Source organism: Anomaloglossus baeobatrachus, chromosome 4, assembly GCF_048569485.1.
Source record: "Anomaloglossus baeobatrachus isolate aAnoBae1 chromosome 4, aAnoBae1.hap1, whole genome shotgun sequence".
Classification (NCBI taxonomy): domain Eukaryota; kingdom Metazoa; phylum Chordata; class Amphibia; order Anura; family Aromobatidae; genus Anomaloglossus; species Anomaloglossus baeobatrachus.
In genome coordinates, this window is record NC_134356.1 from 519,642,059 (window position 1) to 519,656,155 (window position 14,097).

The window sequence follows — 14,097 nt, forward strand, 5'->3', positions numbered from 1 at the left end:
GGAGCAAATGAGAAACAAAGCAGTTGAGATCTATCAGTCTGCAAAATGTTATAAAGCCATTTCTAAAGCGTTGGGACTTCAGCAAACCACAGTGAGAGCCATTGTCCAAAAATGGTAAAAACATTGCACAGTGGTGAAACTTCCCAGGAGTGGTTGGTCGACCAAAATTACTCAAAGAGCACAGCAACGACTCATCAAAATTCACAAAAGACAACAACAACATCCAAAGAACTGCAAGCCTCACTTGCAGCAGTCAAGGTCAATGTTCACGACTCTACCACAAGAAAGAGACTGGGGAAAAATGGCTTGTATGGCAGAGTTCTAAGACGAAATCCACTGCAGCTCAAAAAAAGAGCATGAAAGCCTTATTTCAATGTTGCCAGAAAACAAATTGATGATCCCCAAGGCTCTTGGGAAAATACTCTGTGGGCTGACAAGATAAAAGTTGAGCTTTTTGGAAGGTTTATGTCCCATTATATCTGGCATAGAAATAACACAGCATTTCAGAAAAGGAACATCATACCAAAAGTAAAATGTGGTGGTAGTGTGTTGGTCTGGGACTGTTTTGCTGCTTCAGGACCTGGATGACTTGCTGTGATAAATGGAACTATGAGTTTCGCTGTCTACCAAAAAATCCTGACGGAGAATGTCTGAACATCTGAACATCTGTTTGTGACCTCAAGCTGAAGTGCACTTGGATTATGTAGCAAGATAATGATCCAAAACAAAACCCGCAAGTCCACCTCTAAATGGCTTAAGAAAAACAAAATTAAGACTTCGGAGTGGCCTGGTCAAAGTCCTGACCTTAATCCGATTGAGATGCTGTGGCATGACTTTAAAAAGGTGGTTATGCTCGGAAATCTTGCAATGTGCGGGTGGCTTAGTGGTTAGCACTGCAGTCTTGCAGCGCTGGGGTCCTGGGTTCGAATCCCACCAAGGACAACATCTGCAAGGAGTTTGTATGTTCTCCCTGTGTTTGCGTGGGTTTCCTCCGGGTACTCCGGTTTCCTCCCACACGCCAAAGACATACAGATAGGGAATTTTAGATTGTGAGCCCTAATGGGGACAGCATTCCTGATGTATGTAAAGCGCTGTGGAATATGTTAGCGCTATATAAAAAAATAAAGAGAAGAATAAAGAATGTGGCTGAATTACAACATTCTGCAACCGCTGCGGCGGTGGTCAGTGCACGGTGCCGCACAAAAAGGTCAGGTTAGGGACCCACTCAAGAGGTTTGCCGTGACGTGGCAGTGGGCTTAATACAATCTGATCAGAATGGTAACAAAAGAACCTCATGTTCTATTTAATTTTTTGCCTAGCGGCTTTAGATCATTGTATTTTTGGGATGTGCGATCCATGTCTTTTTCTTCATAGTATGGTATTTATATCATTCTATCCCCCTCTTTTTTTGCTTGGATCTGCACTCTCCCCATTTGGCACAGGTGTTTTTATCAGCAGGAGACTGCAAGAGGGGTCAGCCTTCTTTTTGCTCCCAGTTCACATTTGGGAGCCAGTGGGAGGTGAGTGTACAGCTCCTCTCACTGTGTGCTGGTGCTGTGTGGTGGCTGCTGTTGTGGTGGTGTGGTGTCAGTGGGGCGGCGCGGCCTGGAGCCTTGGGGGCTTTGCCTTGCAGCATGGGTGCTGTGAGACACCAGGTCGCCTGCCCTGCTGGCGCTTTGTCGCTGCGGCGGTGGTCAGTGCACGGTGCCGCACAAAAAGGTCAGGTTAGAGACCCACTCAAGAGGTTTGCCGTGACGTGGCAGTGGGCTTAATACAATCTGATCAGAATGGTAACAAAAGAACCTCATGTTCTATTTAATTTTTTGCCTAGCGGCTTTAGATCATTGTATTTTTGGGATGTGCGATCCATGTCTTTTTCTTCATAGTATGGTAACTATGAGTAGGGAAACATTCCTCAAGAGCATTGTAAAAGGCTCATTGCTAATTATCGCAAACGCTTGATTGCAGTTATTGCTGCTAAGGGTGGCCCAACCAGTTATTGGGTTTTAAAGGCAATCACTTTTTCACAAAGGACCCTGTAGGCTTGGATTTCTTTTTCCTTTAACACTAGAAGTCCCAGGAATTTCGAGCTCCATAGGGTTCCAATGGTAGAAATATTAAATGACCCTTCTCTGGGACTTCTAGTGTTAATAATACAGACCTTCATTTATAAACACGCTTTCATGTTTACTTGTGTTGTCTTTGTCTACTATGTAAATTTGTTTGGTGATCTGCAAAAATGAAGTGTGACAAATATACAAAAGAATAAGAAATCAGGAAGGGGGCAAATACTTTCACACCAATATATATATATATATATATACACACACACATGAACATATCTATTTATATAACACATTTTCATGGTACAGTTGAAAAAAGATGAGTCCTTCAGGTTAAACTGAGGGATATTTTTTGAGTTTTTAAATCTTAGCGTAGGGACTCACAAGACAATGAGGATGCTTGACATGGGTTGCAAGCTTGCGTATTTTGGCCAAAATATTGACAAATACCTCATTCATTTGTTACATCTTTTTATCTTTTATTGTTGCATAATCTTCATCTTTTGCAGGGCGAAGGCCTTTTAGTTTAGGGTGGGGAAATTGGGGCATCTTTCCTTGTGGGGTGCTATTGTGCAGCTCGTCGAATCTAATAGTATGGGCGTCATGAATAGACTGTAAGCCAGACACTGAGCACTATATGAATCTTTGTGACTGGTGCCCTAAACATGCCTCATCTATTTGTATTTAGAACAAGCCCTCCATGAATGATAGGTGTGCGAGTGGTTGTTTCAGTAGTATTGTGAACGGATATTGGTAAATTTAGCAGTTTATTTTCTGTAATGTTTTTTGAATTTTATGTCCTTTTTGGTGAGTTGCTTTTATATTTTTTTCTCATATTACAGCAAGATTACTACAGTTGCAGCATTTACTACAAAAAAAATAAAAACTGATGCTATACAATGCACTCACATCCAAGAGCCCTCCATAACGAAAAATGCTCAACAAGGAGTGCACATGGCTTTCACTGGTGAAGTAAAGGCGCGTTCTCACATGACGCCCTGGAGAAAGAACGCCTCTTGAATAACTAAAAACAGAATACAAAATGTCAAAATGGAATACATCAAACACTTTTTAAGCTTTGTAAACTGCAAGCAGTATGTGATATTTGTACAAAAAAAATGGTAACCCAATACAGGACATAAAGGACCAGATCACAATAGACTGTATTAGTACAGGAGAGTATTTAAAAGCAATGGACCACGATATAATCAATGTCTCCAACATCCCCCCTATTCTAAAAATGACATTCTCCCATCATCCAAACCTGATAACCAACCTCTTCAGAAAAGTGTACACCCTGCAATAACCGATCTTTACTACACAACTGTAAAAGGAGTAGCCTCTCTTCTTCCAATAAGCTCATATATATTTTTTCTAATTTTTGTGGTTTATTTACTTATGCTATGCAATACTACATATGTGCAGTGCTCTGGAAGGAAATGGTGATACACAAACATTTCCCATTCTACTAATCGTGACAACATAGAAAAAAATATATCTATATGAATAAAGGAAAAAGAGTCTGATTCTGTTGGTGCTTCAGTCAGTAGAATTTCTAGAAATAAAAACAAGACCCACAACCTGAGAAATAACAATGGCGTTAGTGCAATGTAACTCACAGTGGATGCAGTTTATTTACAGACTCGTCCTCATGAGTTCGTTGCAGGTCCAGCAAGATCTTATTAATTAGTGGGAGGCAATATCCCAATGCGATCTCCAATTTTTCTTCTTTATTAATCCCATATTCCTACAAAAACACAGAACAGGTCATGACTTGATATTTGCAAAACTGTGTGGAAACGACAAAACAGTACCAATGTATAATTGAGGTCGGTATGTAGAAACTTACGACTAATACAAGACATGTTGTTTTCATCTAATTATCAGAATAATGGCTATTTGGATGGTGGAACAGGTCCAGGAGATCACGGCTTCTCCACATGTAACTTTCTAGCTCTACTTTTAATAAGGCTTCTGATACAAATGATATTGACCTGGTGCAAATCCCTGCACTCACTCTCATCCCTACCACTTCAGTTGGTGTGTATGGGCTGCTCTTGCAAGGGAATGGATTCCTACTCCCTCTACTTCATGCAGGTCCTTTGAAAAGAAGTATTGTAAGATATTACGATGATGATTTGCCCAGTCCCTTTCTGGAGGGTTCTGATATACAATATGTTGGAGATACAGAAAGGAATCAGATATGGGACATCTGTACTGCACAGCATCTATCTAGGTGAAGAAGAGAAGCTGACATACGGAGGGACAGAACATGGCTCTTATTTCCATACTTGTGGGATCTATCGTAGTTGCTTCATTTTGGACTGAGGTAAAATCATACATAAACATTTTTTCTATTCCTTTTCTTTTCTCCTCCCACTTTTCCTCATGTACGCACCTGTCTAGCTTATATTCCTGCTGGGTTATAATTAGCGGGTGAAATAAGTATTGAATTTTTATATCTAATGGTGCTATTGACATGAATTTCTCCCCAGATGTCGATAACCAATCTAATCCACACAGGCAAAAAAATCAAACCATAGATGTCCATAAATTAAACTTGTGTGTAATAATGAGAAATGAGAACACAGGGATAAAGTATTGAACACTTAAAGAAAAAGAGCCATGGAGAGTCAAGATACCAGCTGAAATCTATTAGTAATTATAAAGCAATCCTAACACTCAGTGAAAAGTAATATCAGCTTGTTCAACTGATAACCTATAAAAAAAGTGTCTCCTTACCAAAAAGCCACACAAGAAACATGTCATGATGAGTAAAAGCAAAGGGCTGTCTCAAGACCTCCACAACCTTATTGTATGAAAACATACTGATGGCATTGGTTACAAAAGAATTTATAAAAGTTACTGAAGGTTCCAGCGAGCACTGCTGGGGCCATAACCAGGAAGTGGAAAGAATATAATTTCACCATAAACCGACCACGATGAGGTGCTCTCTGCAAGATTTCAGACAGCTGTGAAAAGAATTACCAGAGGAATTGTCCAAGAGTCAAGAACCACATGTGCAGAGCTACAGAAAGGCCTGGAATCAGCAGGTTCAAAGAAAACAATAAGTAATGCACTGAAGCCCCATGGCCTGTATGTAGCATAATATACTGGGAGAATATAGTGTAGTCAGATGAAACCAAATTGAACTCTTGGATGCCATAATACACACAATGTTTGGAGGCCAAAAGGCACTGCATATCACCCCAAAAACACCATAAAACAGTGAAGTTTGAGGGAGGGAATATGATGGTGAGGGGTTGTTTTTCAGCATACAGTACTGGCAAACTTCATGTGACTGAAGGAAAGACAAATGTTACGAAATATTCTTGCAAAAAATCTGCTGCCATGTACCAGGATGATGAAGATGAACCAAGTGTGGACATTTCAGCAAGACAAATGATACCAAACACACAGCCAAGGAAACTCTCAATTGGTAGTGTGGGAGAATGGGCATAAAAATCGCACCTGAGCAATGTATAAGACTGTTTCTCCATACAGGAGGCGTCTTGAAGCTATCATCACCAAGAAATGCTTTTGTACGATGTACTAAATACATTTCCGCGTGTTCAACCTTTTTCCCTGTGACATTTTTCATTATTACACATCACTAATTCTACGCACATCTATGGTTTGATTTCTTTGCCTGTGTGGATTGGATGTTTTTTTCCAATATCTGGTGACAATTCCTGTCAATTGCACCTTTAGAAATATATTTACTTAGAAAATTGTTGACGTGTTCAATATTTATTTTACCCGCTATATGTCTGCTATTCACTTAATGATATTTTTATTATATAGACTTGATAACCATTTAAAAAAAAACTCGTGAATTTTGTTTCTTGCCCATTTTGTGTCTGCATCTTCCTTTCCAATGACATACAGTGCCTTGTGAAAGTATTCGGCCCCCTTGATGTTTTTCAACCTTTTCCCACATTTCAGGCTTCAAAGATAAAGTTAAAAATTTTAATGTTATGGTGAAGAATCAACAACAAGTGGGAGACAAATGTGAAGTTGAACTGAAAATTGGGGCGTGTAATATTATTCGTCTTCTTTAACCCCTTCAGCCCCCAGCCTGTTTTCACCTTAAAGACCCGGCCATTTTTTGCAATTTTGACCAGTGTCACTTTCACAGGTTATAACTCTGGAACACTTCAACGGATCCTGGCGATTCTGAAATTGTTTTTTCGTGACATATTGTACTTCATGTCAGTGGTAAATTTAGGCCGATATGTTTTGCGTTTATTTGTGAAAATTTCGGAAATTTGGCGAAAATTTTGCAATTTTCAAAATTTGAAATTTTATGCCCATAAATCTAAAAGATATGTCACACAAAATAGTTACTAAATAACATTTCCTACTTGTCTGCTTTACACCAGCGCAATTTTTGAAAAAAAAAAAAAAAAATTCCGTTAGGAAGTTAGAAGGGTTCAAAGTTCATCAGCAATTTCTCATTTTTCCAACAAAATTTACAAAAAAAATTTTTTTAGGTACCACATCACATTTGGAGTGATTTGAGAAACCTAGGCGACAGAAAATACCCAAAAGTGACCCCATTCTAAAATCTGTACCCCTCACTCTGCTCAAAACCACATCCAAGAAGTTTATTAACCCTTTAGGAGCTTCACAGCAACCAAAGCAATATAGACCAAAAAATGAAAATGTCACTTTTTTAGCACAAAAATGTTACTTTAGCCATAAAAATTAGTATTTTCACAAGGGTATCAGGAAAAATGCATCATAAAATGTATTGTGCATTTTCTCCTGAGTACGCAGATACCCAATATGTGGTGGAAATCAAATGTTTGGGCACACGGCAGGACTCGGAAGGCAAGGAGCGCCATTTGAATTTTTGAGTGCAAAATTAGCTGCACTCATTAGCGGACGCCATGTCGGGTTTGAAGACTCCCTGAGGTGCCTAAACAATGGAGCTCCCCCATAAGTGACCCCATTTTGGAAACTAGAGCCCTCAAATATTTTTTCTAGATGTTTGATGTGCACTTTGAACCCCTGGGGGCTTCACAGAAGTTTATAACGTTGAGCCGTGAAAAGAAAACATTTTGTTTTTACCACAAAACTGTTGCTTCAACCAGGTAGCTTTTTTTATCACAAGGGTATCAGGAAAAAATGCACCATAAAATGTATTGTGCATTTTCTCCTGAGTACGCAGATACCCCATATGTGGTGGAAATCAAATGTTTGGGCACACGGCAGGACTCGGAAGGCAAGGAGCGCCATTTCACATCAAAATTGGTTGGAATTATTAGCGGACGCCATGTTGCGTTTGGAGACACCCCTGAAGTGCCTAAACAATGGAGCTCCCCCACAATTGACCCCATTTTGGAAACTAGACCCCTCATGGAATTTATCTAGCTGTTTAGTGAGCACTTTGAACCCCTGGAGGCTTCACAAACGTTTGTAATGTTCAGCCGTGAAAATATTTTATTCTTTTTTTACCACAAAATTGTTTTTTCAAACAGGTAGTTTTTTTTCACAAGGGTATCAGGAAAAAATGCACCATAAAATGTATTGTGCAATTTCTCCTGAGTACACAGGTACCTTATATGTGGTGGAAATCAATTGTTTGGGCGTACGGCGAGGCTCAGAAGAGAAGGAGCGCCATTTCACAGTAAAATTGATTGGAATTATTAGCAGACGCCATGTTTCATTTGGAGACCCCCTGAGGTGCCTAAACAATGGAGCTCCACCACATGTGATCCCGTTTTGGAAACTAGACCCCCCCCCCCATACAAAAAAATTAGTTTGGTGACAAAAAAATACAGACATCAGTAAAAAAAAAAAAAAATGAATAAAAAAAAAAAAAAAATGAGCGCCTGCCACTAAGACCAGTGCCAAACGTGAGAGTCTCGCATCGCATCATCCCCTGCAGTCTGGAAGCAAGCAACTGCGCTGGATAATGCGATGCGAGAGGGCGGGGCGGCAGATGAGAAAGGGCGCAGCGGATGGAAAATGGGAAAGGGCGCAGCGGGTGGAGGAGCGGCAGAGGATGGGAAAGGGCGCAGCGGATGGATGATGGGAAATGGCGCAGCGGATGGAGGAGCGGCAGAGGATGGGAAAGGGCGCAGCGGATGGATGATGGGAAAGGGCGCAGCGGATGGAGGAGCGGCAGAGGATGGGGGGAGGGAGGTGAGATGGGGATACCTACCTTACAGGATGGATCTAGGCAGCAGGATCACAGCAGACAGAAGAGGCAGCAGATGAAGGAGGCAACAGATTGAGGAGGGTGAGAGGGGGCAGTAGATGAAGAGGATGGGAGAGAGCAGGCAGCAGATCGGGGAGGTGGGCAGAGTCTGATGGGAGAGAGAGATGGCACATGGAGGAGGGGGGGCCCCCGGGGGGAGGGTGGCTTGCAGCACATGTGGGGGGAGGGTGGCTTGCAGCAAATGTGGGGGGAGGGTGGCTTGCAGCAGTACATGTGGGGGGAGGGTGGCTTGCAGCACATGCTGCAAGCCACCACCCTCCCCCAACATGTACTGCTGCAAGCCACCCTCCCCCCACATGTACTGCTGCAAGCCACCCTCCCCCCACATGTACTGCTGCAAGCCACCCTCCCCCCACATGTACTGCTGCAAGCCACCCTCCCCCCACATGTACTGCTGCAAGCCACCCTCCCCCCACATGTGCTGCAAGCCACCGGCCCCCCACATGTGGGGGGAGGGTGGCTTGCAGCACATGGAGGGATAGGAGGTGTAGTGGCGATGGAGAAGGGGCAGCCGATCAAGGAGGCGGCGGCCGCCGATCGGGAACAGTGGGGGCCGATTCGGGGGCAGCAGCGGCTGAAAAAGGTGGATGCGACGGCGGCGGGGACAGTGGCGAGCGTGGCGGCGGGGACAGCGGTGGATCGGGAGCGGCGGCGGGGACAGTGGCGAGCGTGGCGGCGGGGACAGTGGCGAGCGTGGCGGCGGGGACAGTGGCGGCGGGGACAGCGGTGGATCCGGAGCAGCGGCGGGGACAGTGGCGAGCGTGGCGGCGGGGACAGTGGCGAACGTAGCGGCGGGGACAGCGGTGGATCCGGAGCAGCGGCGGGGACAGTGGCAAGCGTGGCGGCGGGGACAGTGGCGAACGTAGCGGCGGGGACAGCGGTGAATCCGGAGCAGCGGCGGGGACAGTGGCGGCGGGGACAGCGGTGGATCCGGAGCAGAGGCGGGGACAGCGGTGGATCCGGAGCAGCGCGGGGACAGCGGCGAGCGTGGCGGCGGGGACAGCGGTGGATCGGGACAGTGGCGAGCGTGGCGGCGGGGACAGTGGCGGCGGGGACAGCGGTGGATCCAGAGCAGCGGCGGGGACAGTGGCGAGCGTGGCGGCGGGGACAGCGGTGGATCCGGAGCAGCGGCGGGGACAGTGGCAGCGGGGACAGCGGTGGATCGGGAGCAGCGGCGAGGACAGTGGCGAGCGTGGCGGCGGGGACAGCGGTGGATCGGGAGCAGCGGCGGGGCGATCGGAGACAGCGGCGGGGCTGGCGGTGGCGGGCGGGGGTATCGGAGACAGCGGCAGGGGCGGGCGATCGGGGACAGGGGCGGGCGATCGGGGACAGGGGCGGGCGGAAACTTACCGATGGGCACCCGCAGAGACCGCTCTCCTCGGCTTCCAGGGACGGTCACAGGCCGCAGATCCACATTGATTGGAGAGAGCGGTCACAAGACCGGTCTCTCCAATCAGAGCTGGGGGCGGGTGAAGCACCGATCAACCAGCTCCAGCCAATGGCCAGTGCTACAGCAGCACTGATCAGGGCTGGATTTAAATGTTCCAGCCATTTTCAATGGCTGGAACATTACAGTGACTGTAATTGGCTGAGCGGCGTTTGTCAGCCAATCACAGCCTCTGTAGGTTCGGGGAGGAGGCACCACCCCTCCTGAGGTCAGGCAGAGGTCCCCTCCTTCCCGAATCTACCGTTTAATCAAAGAAATTGGACTCCCCGGGGCTCCGGGACCGCGATTTCGCCATGACGTACTGGGTACGTCATGGGTCGTTTAGCACCATGTCACCGTGACGTACCCAGTACGTCAAAGGTCGTTAAGGGGTTAAGTTATTACTTTGTAGCGCCACCTTTTGCTGCGATTACAGCTACAAGCCGCTTGGGGTACGTCTCTATAAGTTTTGCACATCGAGAGCCTGAAATTCTTCCCATTCTTGCCCATCGAGCTGAGTGATGTTGGATGGAGAGCATTTGTGAACAGCAGTTTTCAGCTCTGTCCACAGATTCTCAATTGGATTCAGGTTTGGACTTTGACTTGGCCATTCTAAGACCTGGATACGTTTATGTGTGAACCATTCCATTGTAGATTTTTCTTTATGTTTGGGATCATTGTCTTTTTGGAAGACAAATCTCCGTCCCAGTCTCAGGTCTTTTGCAGACTCCAACAACTTTTCTTCAGGAATGATCCTGTATTTGGCTCCATCCATCTTCCCATCAATTTTAACCATCTTCCCTGTCCCTGCTGAAGAAAAGCAGGCCCAAACCATGATACTGCCACCACCATGTTTGACAGTGGGGATGGTGTGTTCAAGGTGATGAGCTGTGCTGCTTTTATGCCAAACATATCGTTTGGCATTGTGCCCAAAAAGTTCGATTTTGATTTCATCTGACCAAAGCACCTTCTTCCACATGTTTGGTGTGTCTCCCAGGTGGCTTGTGGCAAACTTTAAACAACACTTTTTATGAATATCTTTGAAAAATAGCTTTCTTCTTGCCACTCTTCCATAAAGGCCAGATTTGTGCAGTGTACGACTGATTGTTGTTCTATGGACAGACTTTCCCACCTCAGCTGTAGATCTCTGCAGTTCATCCAGAGTGATCATGGGCCTCTTGGCTGCATCTCTGATCAGTCTTCTACTTGCTTGAGATGAACGTTTTGAGAGACGGCTGGGTCTTGGAAGATTTGCAGTGGTATGATACTCCTTCCATTTCAATATGATCATTGGCACAGTGCTTCTTGGGATGTTTAAAGTTTTGGAAATATTTTTGGAACCAAATCTGGCTTTACACTTCTCCACAACAGTATCACGGACCTGCCTGTTGTGTTCCTTGGTCTTCATGATGCTATCTGTGCTTTAAACAGAACACCGAGACTATCACAGAGCAGGTGCATTTATATGGAGACTTGATTACACACAGGTGGCTTATATTTATCCTCATCAGTCATTTAGGACAACAATGGATCATTAGGAGATCCTCAATGAACTTCAGGAGTGAGTTTGCTGCACTGAAAGTAAAGGGGACGAATAATATTGCACGCCCCAATTTTCAGTTTTTTATTTTGTTTAAAATAAGCAATAAATTTCGTTCAACTTCACAATTGTGTCCCACTTGTTGATTCTTCACCATAAAATTTAAATTTTTATCTTTATGTTTAAAGCCAGAAATTTGGGAAAAAGTTAAAAAAAAACCAAGGGGGCTGAATACTTTCACAAGTCACTGTATTTAAAGGGGACCAGTCACCAGTAGTGATGAGCAAATACTACTATGCTTGGTACTCGTTAAAGGCAGTTGGATGTTTGGATGGGCGAAAACCGAGCACCCGAGTATAATGAATGTCAATGATTGGGGACTCGAGCACATTTTTCATTTAAATATTCTGAAAAAAATGCTTAAGTCCCCCATTAGCTTCAATAATACTTGGGTGCTTGAGTCGCCCCCATCTGAGCATCCAACTGACTTTAAAGATTACTGAGCGCCTGAGCATGGATAGTGCTCACTCATCACTAGTTGCCAGATCTCACAATACATACTGCATAATATATAAAATTGATTTCTTGAACTGATTAGGCTGGTGTACTTAACGTGAAAATAATTCATGTTAGAATGGTTTCTTTTTTTAAGTTTTTCTGCCTGATATTTAAATGAGCATTTTAAAGGGGTTGTTTTGTGTGCACAAATACATAACTTCAATGTAGTCTGTTTTTATAAGCACTCTGTAATTTTAAAAATTCTCTCCACTCTAAAGAATAGATTTTTCTTTAATTTTATTCTCTATTGCTTACTGCTGAGGATATCAGCCACCCCTGCAGTCTATCAGCCATGGCCAGATTCCTAGGCAGCAAGCGCTCGCTTACAATCTCTTTGCTATAGTGCTTGCAAGCAATGTTTTGAAGGGAACCTGTCAGCTGATAAATACTACCTGTGGATCGGCACCATATATCAGACAATGGCTGTTTAATATCAGCAATATTTGTTTAACGCTAAAATGCTGAGCTGTTTCACAAAAATATAGTTTAATAGTGCCCAAGAACACTAGTCTAAAAGATGGGTAACTCCTGGATTCTCCCGGACCCTGGAGTGACAGATCTCTTCCTGCGAGCTTGTATAGGGAGAGACTCATTAGTCAAGGGCAGCGGGGGGTGAACCCACCGGGGACACATTTGTTCGACTAATCACCCATGAAGCTCGGAGTGCCGCAAGCAGGAGCAATGCTGGGCTGTGACGAGCAGTGAAACGCCGTCCACAGCCCAGTTGCTCAGGAAAACTATGGCCTGCCTTAGTTGACGTGACATCACCGGACATCAGAGGTCACGGAGCCCAGGGGTCACGTGAAGGGGGTGAGCGGACCGCAATTGTGTCACGCACAGACACTATTGGCAACACAAGGTATTTGAGAGAAACCTTGATTCTCAACATAATATTGATGTGGCCAGTAATGAAAACGGGTGGACCACCTCTAGGTGCCCAGGCGCTACTTCGATGCAGCAGAGGCAAAACTGCTTCTTCTGCATTGGACAGAGCACAGCAGTGCAACTATGCTTCTGGTATAAAATGTCAGTCAGTCAGAAGCACACTGTCCGCTGGTAACAAGGAAGCCAGGAGGCAGGGAAATCCAAAATGGATTATACAGCCATTCTGACCTGGATTGTATTGTGAAATCTTCTGACCAATCTTCTATAAAATCAGTTCAGAACAAATGTCAATTAAAATAAGAAAACAAGCTTTATACTTATCCATCTGAATGATACACTGACAAATGATGGTTATACCGACCTGGGGGATTATGACATCTGCTAAAGATTTAGACAGTTTGAAGAGTTCATCAGTCCCGTCCAGGTTGAGTGAGCCGTTGTGCTGAACATCATACTTGACACAATCATAAATGTCCGGAATCTTGCTGATATCATAACGCCCACTTTTCATGCGGAAATCTCTTTCTAGCTTGGTCCATCGCTGTAACATCAGCTCCAAGGTCTCACTGTGATATAACTGTAGCTCTAGGGACAAAAGCACTTTTTTAGTACCACACATGCCCACTAGTGCCCATTTCATATTTAATCCCTTTAAAGTCTAAACTTTATTTGGTCTTAATGTACACACTTTTTTTTTTACTATTGCATTTCAGGGGCCACAATTTTGTGTTTTGTTTTTGTCAATATAGTTGTTCGAGGCCTTGTTTTTGAAGCATGAGATAAATTTTGTCAATGGCACCATATTGTGGTACAAACAACCTAATACCTAACTTTCCTTAACACTTCATGGGAAGAACAATAAATAAAAACAGGAATTCCGTTAGGTTTTATTTTTTACATGATAAATGTAACACTTTTCATTTGCTGCACAAATAAAGTGTTAACTTTAGAGTCAGTAGAAGAATAGCGATACCAAATTGAATTAGTTTTATTACTTTTGTACATTAAAAATTCTGAAAACAATATATAATTTGTTTTTGTGTTGCCATATTATCAGAGAGAGAACGCAAACATTTTTCTGACACCGAAGCTACATAAAGCCTTATTTTTTGCATGACAAGATGTAGTTTTCAATTATCCCATTTTTAGGTACAGAGGACTTCTTTTTATTTAGTTTAGCGAACTTCTTGAAAGGTGTAAGTAAAAAAAAATAAATTGTAGGGGAGCTATATATATATATATATATATTTCTGTGATGGTGACTGGTTCTTTTTCTGGGTGGTTATTGTGTTTCATTCTCAGATCTTGCAGCCATTTTGCACCGGTGTTTTTTTTGTTTTTTTAATTTATTTATTTATATATATATATATATTTTTTTATTTATATATTTATATATATA

General features: G+C 43.7%; 1 protein-coding gene across 9 annotated transcripts in view; it reads right to left on the reverse strand.

Annotated features, from left to right (window-relative positions):
* PPIP5K1 (diphosphoinositol pentakisphosphate kinase 1) overlaps window positions 1-14,097 on the reverse strand; it is a 316,383-nt gene that overhangs the window by 140,245 nt on the left and 162,041 nt on the right. For all 9 annotated transcript variants that reach the window (XM_075345881.1, XM_075345880.1, XM_075345875.1 and 6 more), the window contains 3 exons: window positions 13,060-13,283; window positions 3,683-3,810; window positions 2,973-3,087 (listed from right to left, as the gene is read on the reverse strand). In XM_075345881.1, the coding sequence (XP_075201996.1) occupies window positions 2,973-3,087; window positions 3,683-3,810; window positions 13,060-13,283 (467 nt within the window). The remainder of the gene's footprint in view (window positions 1-2,972; window positions 3,088-3,682; window positions 3,811-13,059; window positions 13,284-14,097) is intronic.